The sequence below is a fragment of the Thrips palmi genome, unplaced genomic scaffold (genome assembly GCF_012932325.1).
Source record: "Thrips palmi isolate BJ-2018 unplaced genomic scaffold, TpBJ-2018v1 HiC_scaffold_2, whole genome shotgun sequence".
Classification (NCBI taxonomy): domain Eukaryota; kingdom Metazoa; phylum Arthropoda; class Insecta; order Thysanoptera; family Thripidae; genus Thrips; species Thrips palmi.
This window is the reverse complement of record NW_023144629.1, coordinates 9383613-9403153: the sequence shown is the minus strand read 5'-3', so window position 1 is coordinate 9403153 and position 19541 is coordinate 9383613. Positions and strand designations below refer to the sequence as shown.

Sequence of the window (19541 nt, the reverse complement as noted above, 5' to 3'; positions counted from 1 at the left end):
GACCGCCGCCGCCACACAGTGGGCCAGAAGACCGGTGGAGGCGGCAAAATTTCTAGACGCGTTTTGAGCTCCAGAGTCTCTTGACAGGCCTCGAACCGAACGTGTGACCCCACCAATGGATTCCTCGTTCGGAGCGCAATCCATTGGTGGGATCACACGTTCGGTTCGAGGCTTGCTTAGCGACTCTGGAGCTAACGCGTCTAGAGTTTTGGCCGCCTCCACCGCTGGCCCACTGTGCGCCACCACCGCGCGGTGGCGTGCCAGCCGGGCACAAGTCAGGCCGCCGCGGGTCTGCTGCCAGTCGTTTTCGTCGCTCTGTCCCTCTCGCATCTTCACGGGACGCCCCGTGAGTGCGAGAGAGACAGAGCGCCGGCCGGCGGTAGCCCCCCTGCGAGCCGCGCGTGTGGTTCCCCGGCCATTAATCAATAACAAAACCTCGCGTTGCCGGACCGCCGTGCCGCCGCCACCGCACCACGGCATGGCCGTGCCGGTCCGGCCGCCGTTTGGAGCCGCGACCCATCCTGCGGCTTGGTCGCTTGGTCTCTGGTCTTCGGTCGCTCTCTCCGGTCGCGTGCCGGTGTGCCGCTCCTCTGCAAACAGTCTCCTCCCGCGTCGCCCCGTCTGGACCCGCGGCTCGTCTTGTGTGGCGTGGCGGCGTGGCTAGCGGCCCGGGACTGGGACTCGTTACCGACAAATTATTAAAGCGTTTTCGGACTTACGACACGCCGCCGCGGTGCCGCGGTCGAGCGTTTGCCTTTCCGGGCAAAAGACGCGGCGGGTGCTGCCGGTTACGGACGCACCACACTCACAGTGGGGCAGAAGACCGGTGGAGGCGGTCGAAATCCCGTACGCGTTTTGAGCTCCAGAGTCGCTAAATCGGACTCGAACCGAACGTGTGACCCCACCAATGGATTGCTCTCCGAACGAGGAGTCCATTGGTGGGGTCACACGTTCGGTTCGAGTCTTGTTTAGCGACTCTGGAGCTCAAAACGCCGGCCTTCTGTCTGTAAAGCGCACTACGAAAACCAGTGTATCTATCAAGCGCACTCACCGGTAATAATACTGAAGCGTAGTTGTATGCTTGATTCAAGCATACAACTACGCTTGAAGACTTTACGCTTGACGTCAAGCGTAGAGGAGAAATTCTCCCATGCATTTAGATAGGCGGGAGAGGGGCAAAATGGAGAACTATGCTTGAAGCCGAGCGTAGTTCTACTACGCTTGAAGAAAGGCGTAAAACTACGCTTGAGTTCTACCAGTGCTACAGCCAACAACGTATCCGCCAAGCGCACGACTCTGGCGCGTGAATGAAACTGGACGGTGGCGCGGAGAGTCGGAGCTCTGGACACCGGTCGATCCGAAAACCGAAAGAGAGCTCTTGCGCCTCGAAGGGCGGCTGCCTGCTTCTTGACGGAGAAGAAGAAGCAGACGAAGTCGCCTCCAAAGGTTATCTTGATGGGTTTCTCTCGGCCGGCCGCCCAGCCGTGGGGCTCTACCCTGCCCGGCCCTGCCCGGCCCTGCCCTGACGGCCCTAACCTAACCAGCCTCATCGCTGTGACACACATTCCCCGCGTAACCCAACCCCCAGAAATATTCCCGAAAGCGCGCCTGACCGCGTCACCGTGCCGCCGCGCCACGCGTGAGTCACGGGTTCGAGCCCGCCGCCCCGCCGGCTCCGGCTGCACTTTTCCCCGTTCCGAGAAGCGTTCTTTTCTTCCGGTTGCGCACGAGTATCATGGACATGACGGAGGCTGCCTTCTGTGCGAGTCACCCAGTCACTAGCGGAAATCGGACACCAGTCCACAGTGGGCCAGAAGACCGGTGCAGGCGGCCAAAATTCTAGACGCGTTTTGAGCTCCATTAGTCCGAACCGACCGTGTGACCCCACCAATGGATTGCTCTTCGAACAAGGAATCCATTGGTGGGGTCACGCGTTCGGTTCGAGTCCCATTCAGCGACTCTGGAGCTCAAAACGCGTCTAGAATTTTGGCCGTCTCCACCGCTTCTGGCCCACTGTGCAGTCCGTCGTGCAGGCAGACGCACCTTGCCCCGGCGGGGTTCACTCCGAACAACTCTGCCTCCGTCGCTCTGTCTCTCTCGTACTCATGGGTCGTCCCGCAGGGGTGCGAGCTAGACAGGGCGATGAAGAAGCACAGTTGGGAATCACGCTGCTGATGATCTTGTAACCCGCGTGGACGAGGCGGGGCGTGGGCGAGTGGTGAGCGGTCACGCCGTCTGCCCCGCTGGACGCTGCAGGCAGACGGATTCCGAGAGTCGTTTTCGTCGCTCTGTCTCTCTCGCACTCGCAGGGTCATCCGCATAGGTGCGAGAGAGGCAGAGCGACGAAAACGACTCTCGGAATCAGTCTGCTGGAGGCCGGACGCCGCGCCACACTCGCACTCTGTCTTTGGAGTCTGTCTGGGGCGTGTAGGGCTAGGCAGGGCTAGGCAGACCTAGGCAGGGCTAGGCAGGGCTAGGCAGGGCTAGGAAGGGCTAGGCAGGGCTAGGCAGGGCTAGGCAGGGCTAGGCAGGGCTAGGCAGGGCAAGGCAGGGCTAGGCAGGGCTAGGCAGGGCTAGGCAGACCTAGGCAGGGCTAGGCAGGGCTAGGCAGGGCTAGGAAGGGCTAGGCAGGGCTAGGCAGGGCTAGGCAGGGCTAGGCAGGGCTAGGCAGGGCTAGGCAGGGCTAGGCAGGGCTAGGCAGGGCTAGGCAGGGCTAGGCAGGGCTAGGAAGGGCGTGGGTAAGGTACTACTCGTAGTCACGCCGCCGTAGAAAGTTGGAAGGACGATTGACTCTTACCTTATCGTCCGCCCAAGGTCTCGACGCACATGACGGCTCCACCACTCTGTATTACATTACCACCAAAATGAGACAGGGTTAGTTTTTATGACGAAAATTGAAAGGGTCTTTTTTTTTAGTCACCCGCAATCACCTTTTTTTCGGTGAGGAGGGCCGGCCGAGATTTTTTCCTCTTTTCTTCAGGTGTTATTGAAAATTGAAAAATAATTTTAAAGACTTCTTAGAAAAGTCATGATGAAAACCCGGCGCGCCATAGGTGGGCATAGTGTCGAATCAGTCCACAAAAATAATTTAAAACGATTCCGAAATTTATTGCAGGTTGATTAGGGTCCTAGGGCGCCGCCGGTCCGCCAGGGCTTGGCAGCGGGCGGCGTCCCGTTTGTCATTATGTCACCGCGGCAACGCGAGCAAGTGAGGCGGCGCGCCTCTCTCTGTCTCTCTCGCACTCGTGCGGCGTCACGTATAGGTGCGAGAGAGACAGAGCGACGAAAACGACTCTCGGAATCGGTCCTGCTGCGCCCTAGGGACACGATGCCTGGAGCTTGCGGCCGCCGTTGCCACACCCCATCCTGCCGGTGCACGCGGGGCGGGGCGGGGCGGGGCGGGGCGGGGCGGGCGCAAAGGCGAGGTGCGTTCGACTCCAAACACTGCGGCTGCACTGTCGGACTCGCAGGCCAACATTCGCTTGCAGGTACTCCTCCAGGACCGACCGCCGCGCCGGGGTTCCCGTCCTTGTCGTGTCCTTGATGACCTTGTTGCTCTTGTTGTTGTTGTTGTTGTCGGAGATGATGTCCGCGCGCCCTTCTCAAAGGCCCCAGACGCCGACAAGACCCGACCAAAGCAGCAGAGCGGCGGCGAGGGCCCCGCTGCGAGCGCCATCACAGGGTCCTTGACAAGGACCTGGAAGAGGAGCGTCGAATCAGGACCTGCTCCCCCCCCCCCGCGCCCTTTGACCGAGGCAACCGAGGCGCTGCGCACACACAGTACCCATCCGGTACCTCAGGTGCCTGCCTGTTCGGAAGGTAACCTGCCGGCAGGTACCTCTCCCCCCACCTCGTCCCCCTGCCCCCACCCGATCACAGCGGCGACGCGCGGCATCGCTCTGTCTCTCTCTGGCTTTCCACAGCGATTACCGGGCCTACTTTCTCCCCGGTGGGCGGTGGGGTGGCAGGTGGGAGGGGGGGGGAGGGTGTTCGGTGTCCTCGCGGTCCTCCGCGCCGGCCGCACCGAGCCTCGCCCCACGATCCTGCTGCCGGTGATCCTCCCCGGCGTGGTGATCCCGCCGTCACGACGCCGTCCCCCACGTGCCGCGGCCCGCGGCGTTCTCGTCGCTCTGTCGCACCCATGCGGGACGCCCCGCGAGTGCGAGAGAGACAGAGCGACAGAGAGACCCTCGGTATCGGTCTGCTGGCCGCAGACTGCAGCATCCTGGAGCAGGCGATCCTCCGCGTCGCCGCGGCCGCGAGGGGGCAAAAACTCGCGCAATCATGTGTACACGGCCCCCGAAATCACGTGCGAATCGTTGAGAATCACGCGAAATCAAGCAATCCGAAATCAACCAAAATCACTAAATTTGACCGAAATCAGGCAGTTTTCCGAATCATGTGTACACGAAAATCCCGAGTTTTTGCCCCCTCGCGCGGCCGCCATGCACCACGCCGCGGCAGCCGCGGCCCGCGCCGAAGGGCCGAAGGCAGGGCGAAGATCGGGCCGCCGCCGCCAGGCTGCCACCGCCATTCCTGGGAGGAGGAGTCCCCCGGAGGTTTCCCGACTGTAGGGCTGAACGCGGCGTGGCTTTGGCGTAACACCGCACGCCATGCCATGCCGTGCCACGCTGTGCCACGCCGTGCCATGCCGTGCCATGCCGTGCCCTACCATGCCGTGCCGTACCGCGCCCTGCCCTCCACGGCGCGGTACAAGCGATCCTGCGAGATAGCCGGCTTCACGTCGTCCTCTGCACTGCACCGCTGCGATGGACTTTATTTGCCGCAGCGGCAGCCGACTGATGCCTCCGCTCAGCGGTTTATGGCTCCGTCCCTCTCCCGCCCATTCGGGCCACCCCGTGAGTGCGAGAGAGACGGAGAGAGACGAAACCGGCGGGCCGCCCCGTGCCGCCCCGCCCCGCGCATTCCACGGCCGATCCAGACGTCTCGGTGTCCTGGCTACGCCGATATTAAAAGGAAAACCAAATTTAAAATGTCCCGAAAAATATTCACGGAATGGAAGGAGATATTCTGTCGGGCTTCTGCTGCTTGCTGCTGCTGCTGCTGCTGTGGTATTTGTATTAATAAACCTACCGGAGCAGACATTCCTGGGACGCCCAACATTTCGCAGACAGGCACGCGCAAAGCAACAACAATCATTTTCACAGCCTCGGCAATGAACACCAACGAAGAAAAACCCTCACCCCCCCCCTCCCACTCACAAACAAACCCACGTAACATCGGCACTTCCTCTTTGCGTGCAAACATTGGACATAACAGCGTTGCACAGTGCGACACCTCCTAGGAACAAGCGGCTACCTTCCGGGAGCTTTCAGACACTCGGCTATCTTCCAATAGCGCCCAGACACTCGGCTATCTTCCTGAGCGCTTCGGAGACTCGGCTAACTGCTTTTCCCACTTCCCGAGTTTGGGTGCGTATATATTTTAAACCAGTTGAAATGCCCTCACCGGGACCTAACCAAAATGTGTCAAAAGTTTGTCAGAGTAGATTAAAATCATGGCGTGAGCATGTCCTGATAAGTGTAACAAAGAAAAACGCTATCGAAAGGACAACCCTAACCTCTCCGCAGAAGTCAGTTAGCCGAGTCTCCGAAGCGCTCAGGAAGATAGCCGAGTGTCTGGACGCTATTGAAAGATAGCCGAGTGTCTGGAAGCTATCGAGAGATAGCCGAGTGTCTGGAAGCTCCTGGAAGATAGCCGCTTGTTCCTAGGAGGTGTCGAGTGGGCCAGAAGACTGTGAAGGCGGTCAAATAAACTCTAGAAGCGTTTTGAGCTTTAGAGTCGCTAAATGGACTCGAACCGAACGTATGACCCCACCAATGGATTCCTCGTTCAGAGAGCAATCCATTGGTGGGGTCACACGTTCGGTTCGAGTCCCATTTGGTGACTCTGGAGCTCAAAACGCGTCTAGAATTTTGGCCGCCTCCCCCACTGTGCGTCGCATGCGTTTCCCGCGCGGCGCCCGACGTCATGTCGATGATCGCCGCGCTGCTGGCGTTGTCCACGGAGCGAGGTTGACGTCGAGGAGGTCGTCGCTGAGGAGGCGGCCAAATAATTGGCTGCTGATTGGTGCCGGTAAGCGGATCGCCGCGGGGGCGTGCTCCGTCTCTGTCGCACTCATGGGGCGTCCCGCAGGGGTGCGAGAGAGACAGCGACGGGGTGCTGGGGCTGCTGCCTCTGCGCGTCCAGGGTCCAGGGGGATGTCGATGGAGGGGAGGGGGTCTCGCCGGCGGGCGGCGCGTGGGGCGGTGGGGCGCGCGGCGGTGGGGCGCGCCGAAGAGGCGGCCGAGGTTATAAAACCCCGGCGCGCCGGGCCCCCGGCATTCGAAGGGACGCCGCGATGCGGGGAGGACCGACGTCGAACCGTCGCGAGGTCCAGCAGGAGGCGTGTCAGTAACACTCGCGAGCGAGCGTGCGTGCGTGCGCGTGTTGGTGCGTGTGTGTGTGTGTGTGTGACTCAAGTGCGAACGTGTGTGAGTCTGTGTGAGTGTGTGCCAGTGCCGCCGCGTCAGTGAGACAAGTGTGCAAAAAGTGCAAGTGTGTTGACACACTGGAAACAAAGTGAGAGTGACAAGGAGTGTACGTGAGGACTCTATTTTCTCGACCAGCATCCAGGATGTGGACCACTAAGGTGAGTCGGGGCGATGGGCCATTGGAGGTGCCAAAAGGCGGGTCTTGCTTCAAATGCGTCAAATTTTACCATTCACATAATTACCCAGCTGAAACCGACCTGCGCGTCGGTTTGACTCACTCGGGTGGCCCGGCCAGCGCACAGTGGGCCAGAAGACCGGTGGAGGTGGCCAAAGCTCTAGACGCGTTTTGAGCTCCAGAGTCGCTAAACAGGCCTCGAACCGAACGTCTGACCCCACCAATGGATTGCTCGTTCGGAGAGCGATCGATTGGTGGGGTCATACGTTCGGTTCGACTCCCATTAAGCGACTCTGGAGCTCCACGCGTCCAGAGTTTTGGCCGCCTCCACCGGTCTTCTGGCCCACTGTGCGGCGGGTCCTGCCGGGCTGGCTGGGGCTGTGGCTTCCTCGCTCCCTGGGCTAGACCAGGCTGGGCGCGCTAGACCACGCCACGGTAGCTGGCTGCCACGCTGCCTCGGGCACCGCGGCAGCCACTGCGCCTATTCGTTACCCAGTCAACCCAGTCCACGCGGAGACGGAAGCGAAGTGCTCATTGCAGTGCGGAGGCACTTGCCTATCTGCTGGAGGTTGTCTGCACCTCGTGAGCAGGCTTTACACACGGGGCAGGAAAGAATAAACATTTGGAAATCGACGCTCGCTAGGAGACATCGTCTCTCTCTCTCTCTCTCTCTCTCTCTCTCTCTCTCTCTCTCTCTCCCCAGGTGATTTTATTTTTTATAAAATTTTATAAAGGTTCTTATAAACATTTATAAATGTTTATTAACTTTTAATTAAAATGTACAAACTTGTATTAAAATTTATAAGGGACCCTGTATAAACCTGTATAAAACCCTGTATAAACTTTTATAAAACCCTTTATAAAACTTTATACACACCTGTATAAAACTTAATACATGACCAATCGCTTCATTCAACCATATACAGATTGCATACCGCTGTATATAATTATATACAGTCATGTATAAGATTTAATAAAGGTGTTTATAAAATTTTATAAAGATCTTTATAAAATGTTATGAAATTTTATACGAATGCCCTTATAAAAGCTTACTTTATCATATAAAACTCCAATAAATTTTTATAAGGACCTTTATAAAATTTAATAAAAAATAAAATCACCTGGGTCTCTCTCTCTCTCTCTCTCTCTCTCTCTCTCTCCCTCCCTTTCTCTCTCTCTCTCCTTCTCTGACGAGTTAGTGCCAGTGTCGGGGCCGGTCCAACCAAAACGGTGGCAAAATGAATGGCATTACTGCACGCAGCAGGCCAACCGATTGGCCGATGGAGAGGGAGAGAGTGAGAGAGAGGAATGGACCGTTGGCAGAAAAGAAAAATGGGTTAGAGGAGCCCCAGCAGAGACACCCATCTTCACACACACACAAACACACACTGGCACGCACAGAGAAAGCACTGCCACCACTACGCCGGTTAAAGACGCCGCTAATAACCCTGATTGGACCGCGCTGCCGACGCTGGCCCGGGCCGGCCGACGTTGCCGCGCGATGTTGCTCGTCGGGAGGACTAGGCGGGGCCATTGTATGCAAACGGGTCTGTCTCTGTCTCTCTCTCTCTCTCTCGTTGGGCCGCGGCGGTACGCGGCGGGGCAGGCAACACCTCCGGGCCGGGAGGAGGATGTTCTCGGCCACCTCTGACACCGCCGAAACGAGCCGCCGCCGTGCGCGTCCGCGTCCACCCCGGCCGACCCAGTTAGGAGGAGGCAGGCCGAAGTCAAAGGGGCCGGGCCGCCGCACAGTGGGCCAGAAGACCGGTGGAGGCGGCCAAAACTCTAGACGCGTTTTGAGCTCCAGAGTCGCTAAATGGGACTCGAACCGAACGTGTGACCCCACCAATGGATTGCTCTCCGAACGAGGAATCCATTGGTGGGGTCACACGGTCGGTTCGGCCTCATTAAGCGACTCTGGAGCTCAAAACGCGTCTAGAGTTTTGGCCGCCTCCACCGGTCCTCTGGCCCACTGTGTGCCGGGCTGGGCCGGGCCAGGGGCACGAGGAATGCGCAAAGTCAAGGCAGCGTGTCAAAGGTGGCGCCGCGCGCGTGTGTGCATTGTGTTTATGGACGTGTGTGTGGGACGCCAGCCAATCCCTGACCCTCTGGCCGTGCCGGTGTGCCGGTGTGCCGCCGCGCCTCCAACGAGAGCAAGGCGAGCAAGGCCGTCGCACTTTGCGGTCAGCCCGTCTTCTTCTTAGCCTCGCCGCTTCGAAGCCTCGCCGCCCCCAGCTGGGCGCACGTCCTTCCTTCCGGTGCGCGTTCCCGCCGCTCGGCGTGGGTTCGATCCCCGACGGAGGCGGTCCACTTTTGGGGACGACACACCGCGAAAGGCCGCCCCGCGTGTTGGCGGACTCAAATTTATGCGTCCGCGGGAAACCCGGGCAGCGTAAAAGGATAGAGCAGGTGCCGGGAGTCGATCTTTCGTCCCTTTGGCGGTTCGCGGAGAGGAGTACAGCAGACTGATTCCGAGAGTCGTTTTCGCCGCTCTGCCTCCCTCGCACTCATGGGCCGTCCCGTATGGGTGCGAGAGAGACAGAGAGACGGAGACGACTCTCTGGACCAGCCAGGCACAGCCAGGTGCGCGGCCGGGCTAGGGTGGTCCAAAAAAAAAATGAAGTTGCTCGGATCGTCCAACGCCGCCCGGATTTGGATTCTACATAGAAAAAAATGAAATACGTGTTTTTTCCTTTTTCGAAAAAATGATTTTTAGGACTTCCTCAAAGCCCTCAAAGTTTTTAACAGTGCTATTAATAGGAAAAAATCGTAACTTGGTCATTTTTTGACCGATTTTCAAAAACGAAACGGGGATTTGTTCGTTTTTGAATGCTTATTACGAAAAAAAATATGCCCAACCCTCTTTTTGGTTTGCCTAACTCTCAGGGGCAAAAAATGACTAAATTTCGGGCCAAATTGACAAGAGTTTCAGTTTGTAGGCCGCTACAGCCACTCCAAGTCCACCCTGTCAGCATGGCGGGGTGCCCCCACCACTAGGCAAGCCCCATGAATAGAAATGAGATGCCGAGTGCAATTGGCCTACCTCACAGGGGCATCAAATTGTGGATTTTTTCGAAAATCTATCAATAGTGGTGTCTCTTGGGGCCTCTGGGCACTCAGATGGGCACCCTTTCACCCGGTTCGGTACCCGCACTACGTGATAAGAACAAAAAATAGTAATTGTTTGTTGAGCACCTCATGCCTACCTCTCAGGACCAGAAAAACGTGAAAATTTAGAAAATTCCTTCATTTTGATGGCTTTTCTTGTGGCCTTGCGTGGTTGCGGTTCCTCGCGTCAGAAACGTCCATTCCTATTGTTTGTTCATATCACGTAGTGCGGGTACCGAACCGGGTGAAAGGGTGCCCATCTGAGTGCCCAGAGGCCCCAAGAGACACCACTATTGATAGATTTTCGAAAAAATCCACAATTTGATGCCCCTGTGAGGTAGGCAAATTGCACTCGGCATCTCATTTCTGTTCATGGGGCTTGCCTAGTGGTGGGGGCACCCCGCCACGCTGACAGGGTGGACTTGGAGTGGCTGTAGCGGCCTACAAACTGAAACTCTTGTCAATTTGGGCCGAAATTTAGTCATTTTTTGCCCCTGAGAGTTAGGCAAACCAAAAAGAGGGTTGGGCATATTTTTTTTCGTAATAAGCATTCAAAAACGAACAAATCCCCGTTTCGTTTTTGAAAATCGGTCAAAAAATGACCAAGTTACGATTTTTTCCTATTAATAGCACTGTTAAAAACTTTGAGGGCTTTGAGGAAGTCCTAAAAATCATTTTTTCGAAAAAGGAAAAAACACGTATTTCATTTTTTTCTATGTAGAATCCAAATCCGGGCGGCGTTGGACGATCCGAGCAACTTCATTTTTTTTTGGACCACCCTAGGCCGGGCCGAGGGCGCCGAGGGCTGGGCGAAGGACGCGGTGCATCTGCCGCATCTGTTCTGCTTCTCGGAAGCAACAGGTGCAGCCAAGGCACAGGGCCATCCATGGCCTGCCTCAAGTCACCGCCGGATGGGTGCGCCGCGCCGCGCCGCGCCACGCCGCGCCACGCCGCGCCACGCCACGCCATGCCGCGCCACGCCGCGCCACGCCACGCCATGCGACGCCGCGCGACGCGAGGTGGTAATAAAAGGAAAACAATAATGGAACAATAGTGCCCCGCCAGGACCCCCGTAAGAGACGAAGATAGACGAAGGCCCGGACGCCGGGGCACACTTTCTTCGGTTTGGCCGTCGGCGAAACACAGAGCACCGCGAGCACGGCGCCCTCGGCCTCGTCTCTCTCGCACCCATACGGCACGTCACATGCGTGCGACAGAGACAGAGCGACGAAAAGGACTCTCGGAGTCGGTCTGCAGCGTGGCGGCAGCGGGTCGTAACACAACTCGGCGAAACGGTGCGAAACGGAACGAACATCCCGACCCGATAAGCCGCAGTCGGTCACACGTCAGTGGTCAGTCAGTCAGTCAGTCAGTCAGTCAGTCAGTGAGTCTGTGGTCAGTCAGTGAGTCAGTGGTCAGTCAGTCAGTGAGTCAGTGAGTCTGTGAGTCAGTCAGTGAGTCAGTCAGTCAGTGAGTCTGAGGTCAGTCAGTGAGTGAGTCAGTCAATCAGTCAGTGAGTCAGTCCGTCGGTCCGCCAGTCAGTCAGTCAGTAAGTCAGTCAATCAATCAGCCAGTCAGTGAGTCAGTCAGTCAATCAGTCAGTGAGTCAGTCAGTGAGTCAGTCAGTCCGCCAGCCAGTCAGTCAGTTAGTCCAGTCAGCCACTCAGTCAGTCATTCGCACTTTAGTTAGTCAGTGAAGGCGCCTGGAGCGTAGGCAGTTGGCGCGCACCAGTGCACAGCTGGGCAGGGTTGCCTATCCTGGACTTCGCAGGCTGACGGCTCCGGCAACACGGGCAGGCAGGGTAGGCAGTGAGACGGGCGGACAGACAGACAGACAGACAGACAGACAGACAGACAGACAGACAGACAGACAACGGACGGACAGACGGACGGCAGACGGCAGACGGGCAGAAAGTAAGCGCTTCTTCGAGGATGGCACCACCAAATGGATAATTAGTATGCCGCGCGGAACAACAAAAAAAAAACTTTCGGCGAAAGGAAGGACTGTCTGGACCGGCACGGCAGCCGCGGCGCGCCGTTGTGGCCACCGTGGTAGGAGGGGGCGTGGCGACCGCACATCTCAGGGGTCTGTCGGGTCTGTCGGGGGGTCACGGCCACGGCAGGGCCCGGCCGGCAGCGCGGCGAGCCCGCCAGAGGAGAGGAGCTCGGAAGGGACTTTTACTTTCAAAACGCAAATTGAGTATGCCGCGGGCACCGCGCAGTCAGTCACGCAGTCACACACGCACGTCGTGTGCTGGGCACGGGTCAGACATGCGTCTCGCAACTTTTCCCTCATTTAGAAATTTTCTTCAATTTTTTATTATTATTATTTTCATAGTAATGAATGGTGTTAAAATTTACCGAGAACCGTGAAAAACTCGACCAGGGCATTCGGGCGAGCGGTAGGACCGCACAAGCGTCTCGAGGGGCAAGGTCTGCAAGGTTAAGGCGAGAGCGGATGCATGCAAGGGAAAGGTTAAACCGAGCTGGCAAGGCGGGGCAAGGCGGGGCAAGGCGGGGCGGGGCGGGGCGGGGCGGGGCGGGGCGGAGGGTCTAGGGCGGGTCAGCATCGCACCGCACCGCGGCGAAAACTCATCAGTATGTGTCGTTGTGCATCCCGGCTCCAGGCAGGCAGGCAGGCAGGCAGGCAGGCAGGCAGGCAGGCAGGCAGGCAGCCAGGCAGGCTCGCGACGGAATGTGGGGAAACGCGTTATTCGAGAGGATGCGCCGTGCCCGCTTGCTGCCCGCCTGCTGCCCGCCGCCAGCCCATGTGGCACGGACGGCCTCCTCGGCGCTGCGGGCTCGGCGGCGGGGCGCGGCGCGGGGTGCGGCTGGCGCGGCGTCCGGGGTTACGGGGGCACGGGGGCTCGCACCTTGCGCGGTGACGCGTGCCGCAGGTATGCGACATGGTAATGACTCTCGGACTACTTCGCCGCCGACTCGCTCCAGCCGCTCCTCGGGGGTGCACAGTGGGCCAGAAGACCGGTGGGGGCGGCCAAAACTCTAGCCGCGTTTTGAGCCCCAGAGTCGCTAAATGGGACTCGAACCGAACGTGTGACCCCACCAATGGATTGCTCTCCGAACGAGGAATCCATTGGTGGGGTCACACGTTCAGTTCGAGTCCCGCTTAGCGACTCTGGAGCTCAAAACGCGTCTAGAGTTTTGGCCGCCTGCGCCGGTGTTCTGGCCCACTGTACCTCGCCGTCGCGTAGAACGTGTCGTTGGCTGTTCCCGGCTTCCGTTTTCGTCCCAGCCGCTCCTTCCGCCCGGAGCGTCTCGGAGTCCCGGCGAGGTGCTTCGCAGTGCTTCGCCCGCTCGGCTCGCGTCGTTCGCTTCCTCGGCGGGTGGCGCCGTTCGCTCGGTCGGTTCGCTTTCCTCGTCGCCCTTTATGAACTCGTTCAAGGCGGCCCCGGGGCCCCCGGGCCCCAGGCGCTGCCGCCTTGCCTCCTCCTCGTCGCCGTTTCGCCTAAGTGGCGGGCGCAAGGGAAGGTGTGAAACAAGTTTGATTTATTAGCAAATTAGTTTCTCCGTCATCGCCTGACGCGACGCGACGTCCCCGGTTCCGGCGTTCCGGCGCCGCGGTGATGATGATGCCGTGTTTTGGCCTCCGGGGACTGCCGGCGACGGCCGGGGACAGGTCGGACTCGTTGCAGCCGGGCCGGTCCTCGCCGCCGTGCGGATGCACTTTGCGCCTTTCTCTGAGAAGCCCAGGGATGAATCACACCGCGGACCAGCGCTGCTCTACTCGGGACGACTCCCGCAAGCCCCGCCCGCCCGGCCCTAGCCAGCCCGGCCGGTGGTCGGGCTTCGCCAGGCATCGCGCTGGCATCGCCGGGAACAACAGAGGAGTAGTAGGAAATCGCTGAACCGCCGGCCTGTGTTTTTCGTGGCGCGGCCGGAGGAAGAGGGAAAGAGAGAAAGACGAGGTGGTCGGTTTGTTCTCGCTGACCTTTCGCCGATCGGCCACCGCGCTTCTCCCTTCAAAGATGAGAGAGAGAGAGAGAGAGAGAGAGAGAGAGAGAGAGAGAGAGAGAGAGAGAGAGAGAGAGAGAGAGAGAGAGAGAGAGAGAGAGAGAGAGAGAGGGAGAGAGAGAGAGAGGAGAGAGAGAGAGAGAGAGAGGAGAGAGAGAGAGAGAGAGAGAGAGAGAGAGAGAGAGAGAGAAGGGAGAGGGAGAAGTGTGTTAACTGCCCCCGAAGAGCGTCCGACTGCCACTGCCGCCGCTGGCCCCAGAGACGCTGTGGTTACGGCGGGCCAAATTGCGGGATGCGCCTCACTGGACTGCAGGGATTTTCATTCTCGCGCCTCGTCGGCCAGTGCCAGAGGGTGCAAAGCGTGTTTAGGTTAGGTTAGGTTGCGCAATGGACTCACAACAAGCCGCGCCGACTTTTCTGTCTGGTCATGGGGCACGATTTGCACGACGTGCGTGTGTGTGCGCGCGTGTGTGTGTGTGTGTGCGCGTGCGTGTTTTATTTGGCACGGACGGCACGATCGGCACTAGTCGATTTCGACATCCCGATTCTCAATGCGTCGAGTTAGAGATGATGAATGTTGCTGCACCGCCGGCTAAAGGGCCTGCACTGTGCACTGCAACACGCCGTGAGTAGTAAGGATGCCCCATTGTCGCGGGCCGCCATTTTGGGTGCCTCCACTTACACCGACGTTCGAGTGGAAAATCGTGGGGGAGGGTGCCCTTTTATGACGCGGTGTACAGTACGGCAGGTCTTGACCTGGTTCATTCACACGGCCAGGCGCACAGTGGGCCAGATAACCGTGCAGGCGGCCAAAACTCTAGACGATTTTTGAGCTCCAAAGTCAATAAACAGGACTCGACCGAACGAGTGACCCCACCCATGGATTGCTCTCCGACCAAGGAATCCATTGCTGGGGTCACACTCTCTTTCAGCGCCTCTGGAGCTCAAAACGCGTCTGGAGTATTGGCCGCCTCCACAGGTCTTCTGGCCCACTGTGCGGCGGACGGACGGCACTGCAAGAAAAAGCCACAACAAAAGTACACAAATTTCTGGCAAATTTTTTATCAGGTTTTTATTGTACTTTCAGAGTACAACAATTATTGTACAAAGTACAATGGAACCGGCATGACGAGTGCTGTGTAGTCCAGGCCTCGTTGTGGTTTGTACAATTCTCGTTGTACTTTCTACAATCCCTGGTGTACTTTTGTTGTACAGTTTTTGTTGTACATTTGTTGTACTATTCACACTTTTCCTTGCAGTGGGCGGACACCCAGACGGACCGCCACTCGCACGCAACAAGTCAGACAGACGTCCCCTCCGAGTTTCCCGACCAATTAGTAACGGGACCAGGGCAGGGATACCAACCTCTCTGGGGCGCGGCGAGGCCAGGCCAAGCCCGGCCAAGCCGATGCCTCCCGGGCCGGGCGGGTCGCGGGCATCACAAAAGTATGAGACATTACCCTTGGAAACGGGATCGGAAGGCGGCGTTACATTTCGGAGAGCCGGGCTGGCTGTGCTTGCTTGTCGTTGTTTCCTTGGTTCATGCTGGTACTCGTCCCGCCCACATCGAATGTATATGAAGCCAAACAGCACACTGTGCGAAAAAACCACAGTGAATCCCGTTAATTTTTTTGCCGGGATTTACTGTAGTTTAGAACACAGGATCTACTGTGCCTGGCGACAGTATTTACTGTACCTGGTACAAGATATTCCGTACTCCACTCCTGTGGTACAGTAAATCCCGTACAAAGTACAGTAGATCCTGTCAAAAAAGTACAGTAAATCCTGTACTCTGAACTACAGTGACAGCTGTACTTATCACTACAGGATTTACTGTGATTTTTTCCCAGAGTGCAGGGGAAACGGCCACTGCTCTGCAGACTGACTCCCGAGAGTCGTTTTCGTCGCTCTGTCTCGCTCGCACACGACTCTCTGCATCAGTCTGCCCTCTTTAAAACCTCACGAAGTATTTTGAGCATACATATGTAATGATTTGGCTACTAAAAGCTGCAAGTGTCAATTAGTGTTTTATTCTTTGTCTTCTCTACCTGCCTGGCATGGCACTTCCCTAACAGCCAGGGTTCCATTATTGCCTAGCTTTCTGAACACACCCAACCATCCGTCATCCCCTCCACTATTGTTGCCCAAGCTATAAATTGGATCGCGCTGCAGAGCAGAGCAGCAGTCTGTAACCTGATCGCACACTGTTCAGTTCTCCTAATAAACCAAGTCATCCCTCACACAGTTGTCGTACTTCGCCCTTGACCCACTCATAGTGCCAAACACTACACATATAACTAGGAAAAGCTACCGCTTCAGGCTGAGCCTAAGGGCTCCTACGTTCACATATTTGTAATTTATTTTTCAAATTTTCCTCTATGTCGCTAAGTAAGTGACAATTTTTAAGCATTTGTTTAATTTATTAAGGATGTTTTCTGGATTATTTTAACAGTGCTGTCATTTTTACTATGACGTCGCACCGTATCCAGGTTGAAAAAATTCTATTGTGTTCCGGAAAGTGGGTCTGTGACGATCATTGATGTCTTTGACGCTAGGTGGGCTCGGCTGGACCAGGAATCAGCCCAGTGGGTAGGCAACCCATCATGCCTCGTGAAGCGTGCGGCGATACCCCGTGCCGCTAGGATTTTAGCTCTGTACATTTATTTATTTTATGACCTTGTACTGCAAAGGCCACCTAACATCTCTAGATTAAGGATACTGTCAAGTGAAACTAGAATGTCCTAAAAGTATTTGTCACAGAAAGTTCATTTTGAGGTCAAAATTCAACCACTACTAGGTGAATTTACTTCTGAAGTTGGGAGCCCCAACTCCTATTAGTTTCTGAGTTATGGATGTTTACGTTAACTTTTAGTCGTTTCTCCCAAATTCTCCTCATGACAAATGATTTGCTACCCAGTCTTCAGATTCGGACAAGTATATATATTATTGCACTGGAAAAAGATAGCGTGGGCAAATTTGAAAATATCAGTCTGGAAGAGGCTGTAAAAGCTATTTCACCAGGCCCATTTTTATCTTTCTTCAAATTTGAGAGATTTTGTCTTATTTTGGTCTTGGAATTTTCAAGAAAACTAAGTGACATATTGAAAAAAGGGCAACGCTATCTTTTTCCTAGGCAAAGAAGAATACAATTGCTAGAATCTGGGGACTGGGTAGCTAATCCTTTGCTGTGAGGAGAATTTGAGAGAAACGACTGAAAGTTACCGTAAACATCCATAACTCGGAAACTAAAATGAAGTGGGGCCCTGCTCTTAGTGCATGAGTTTATGCAATAGAAAGGAACTTTTATCCATAAATTAAGACATTTGACACAAGTAAATAAAAAATATTAAATAGTCACTTTTTTCACTTTACAATAACCTTAACAGAAACTTCTTTGATTGCATATAAGTCAATAAAATACAGATATCATGATTATGTTTCCATCAGTTTCACATTACAAATAAAAGCTAAGGAATGTCATTGGTTGCATTTAAAGGTATCAAGTTCTCTATCAGAAAGATTGTAGCTGTTTGTTCTTTTTCTAGTTGCCTTTGTGCAACCCACACAACTGCGCACCAACAGTTTATGTGTAATTTTAAGAACAAGTGGCAAAGGCCACCTAACACATAACATCCCCCTAGGCAGGCAGAACGCCTACCCCAACAGAACGCCTTTGCCCACAGAACGCCTTTAAGCGCTCACAATTTACATCCACCAACAAGAGAAAGTGGCAAGGGCCATATATTCCCCTGAAGATTCTCCTTGTCTCTTTTTATATTTTTGGATGACCGCAGAGAATAAGGTCTTTAATTTCGTTTGATCTATCGCTTCGCATCATAAACTTTTGTGAAGTGAATATTAGTCTACAAGAAAAACACAAGGCACTGTGATACATGTGGCAGTGTTAGATGTTTGATAAAACGCATGATAATAAATTTCAATCGTTTTACAGAAACTACTTTGAATGCATAACCAATCAAATTTGGAAAAATATTATTCCATCATTAAGATTATGAACGGTGAGATGTGTCAATAGAATGCAGGTTTCATGTACTCATTTCCTTCGATTCCACGTTACGATTATGGTGAACGAACAATCATTAGTACATTTAAAGTGTCAAGTTATCTGAAAGAATGTTATTATTTTTTCGAATTCTGCTTTCTGCTGCTTTCTGCTCGAACGACTCTGCGCTTCACTATTGGCAGGATCATGCTATTGACAGTTCAGCTAGTGCGCTCTCGCCTTCACCATTTCACGCCCGTCGTCTTCTCATTTTCACATAAAGAGTTCAATTTCACGGAAATCAGCGTCAACGTAATCTTTGAACCTTCCTCTTTCCATAAATATACAATTTGTGCCACTTTCGGCGTTCTAACATGCTCAAAGATGCGAGTAAACGACGGCCCGACGATCGTTTTCGCCTTCTCTCGCCTTCGCCATTTCACCTCCGTCGTCTTCTCATTTTCACATAAAGAGTTCAATTTCACAGAAATTAGCGTCAATGTAATCTTTGAACCTTCCTCTTTCCATAAATATACAATTTGTGCCACTTTCGGCGTTCTAACATGCTCAAAGATGCGAGTAAACGACGGCCCGACGATCGTTTTCGCCTTCTCTCGCCTTCGCCATTTCACCTCCGTCGTCTTCTCATTTTCACATAAAGAGTTCAATTTCACAGAAATTAGCGTCAATGTAATCTTTGAACCTTCCTCTTTCCATAAATATACAATTTGTGCCACTTTCGGCGTTCTAACATGCTCAAAGATGCGAGTAAACGACGGCCCGACGATCGTTTTCGCCTTCTCTCGCCTTCGCCATTTCACGCCCGTCGTCTTCTCATTTTCACATTAAGAGTTTATTTTCGTCCAAATTAGCGTCAATGTAATCTTTGAACTTTCCCCTTTCCATGCATATATATTTTATGCTACTTTCGTGGTTTTAACACGCCTAAAGATCGAAAGTAAACTTGACAACCGGCTGGGTCCCGCCAAGTCCCGGCATCTCCACTGGGCTCTGGGCTGTGGGCTGAATGCAGGGCTTCGCCCAGTTAACGTATAAGATAAAGATAAAGATAAAGTTTGGCTCAGCCAACAAACTAAAATACTTCGTTATGCGAAGAAATAGTTCGTAAATTACGACGTATTTTCTTTGAAAGCTTACGTATGCTCAAAATACTTTGTTATACAAACTACTTTTCTTTGTAAGACACAAAATAGTTTGTAAGGTTTTCTCAGTGTGGCGGTAACCAGTGAATGCAAAAACTCCCGGCCGGTTAATCGCGCCGCGACTCGTCTGCTGCCCGACGCCGCGCGCAATGTTGGCTCTGGAGCGGAAGGAAACGCAACCAGCGGCAATAAATTGATCGCAATCAAAGTGATTATCATTAAGATTGCTTTGGCGGGTTGCATCGGCTCATCCCCAGCCCAGGGAGTCCCCAAGGCTGGCCGGTCGCCGCGCCGGCGGGGTTCGTCTGATTGGCTCGCTCTGCGCCGCTCTGCGCCGCTCTGCGCCGCTCTGCTCCCAGGAAAGCCGGAAGCCTCGGCGCCGCGCTCCTCCTTGGCGGGGACGTCTTCTCCGAGAGAGAAGCGCGCGCCGGTTACGCCGATTGTCACTGGGTGCAACGCGCCTTTGTCCTGGCAACCTAACCAATCCCAACCTCAACATCAACGGTGGCCAGGGGCGCGGCCCTTCGATTTCCGAGACTCGTTGCTATAGTTGACCTAACGCCGGACAAGAAGACGAAAGGAAGAAATGCTTCAAGAACACATGGCCAGTGGAGGCTCCTGATTGG

At 55.0% G+C, this 19541-nt stretch overlaps 1 protein-coding gene across 1 annotated transcript in view; it reads left to right on the top strand.

Moving 5' to 3' along the window:
* Positions 1 to 6361: 6361 nt before the first annotated feature.
* LOC117647241 (extensin-like) overlaps positions 6362 to 19541 on the top strand; it is a 31194-nt gene continuing 18014 nt past the window's right edge. Inside the window, exon 1 of the mRNA XM_034388921.1 lies at positions 6362 to 6652. Coding sequence (XP_034244812.1) covers positions 6638 to 6652 — 15 coding nt within the window. The 5' untranslated portion in view covers positions 6362 to 6637. The remainder of the gene's footprint in view (positions 6653 to 19541) is intronic.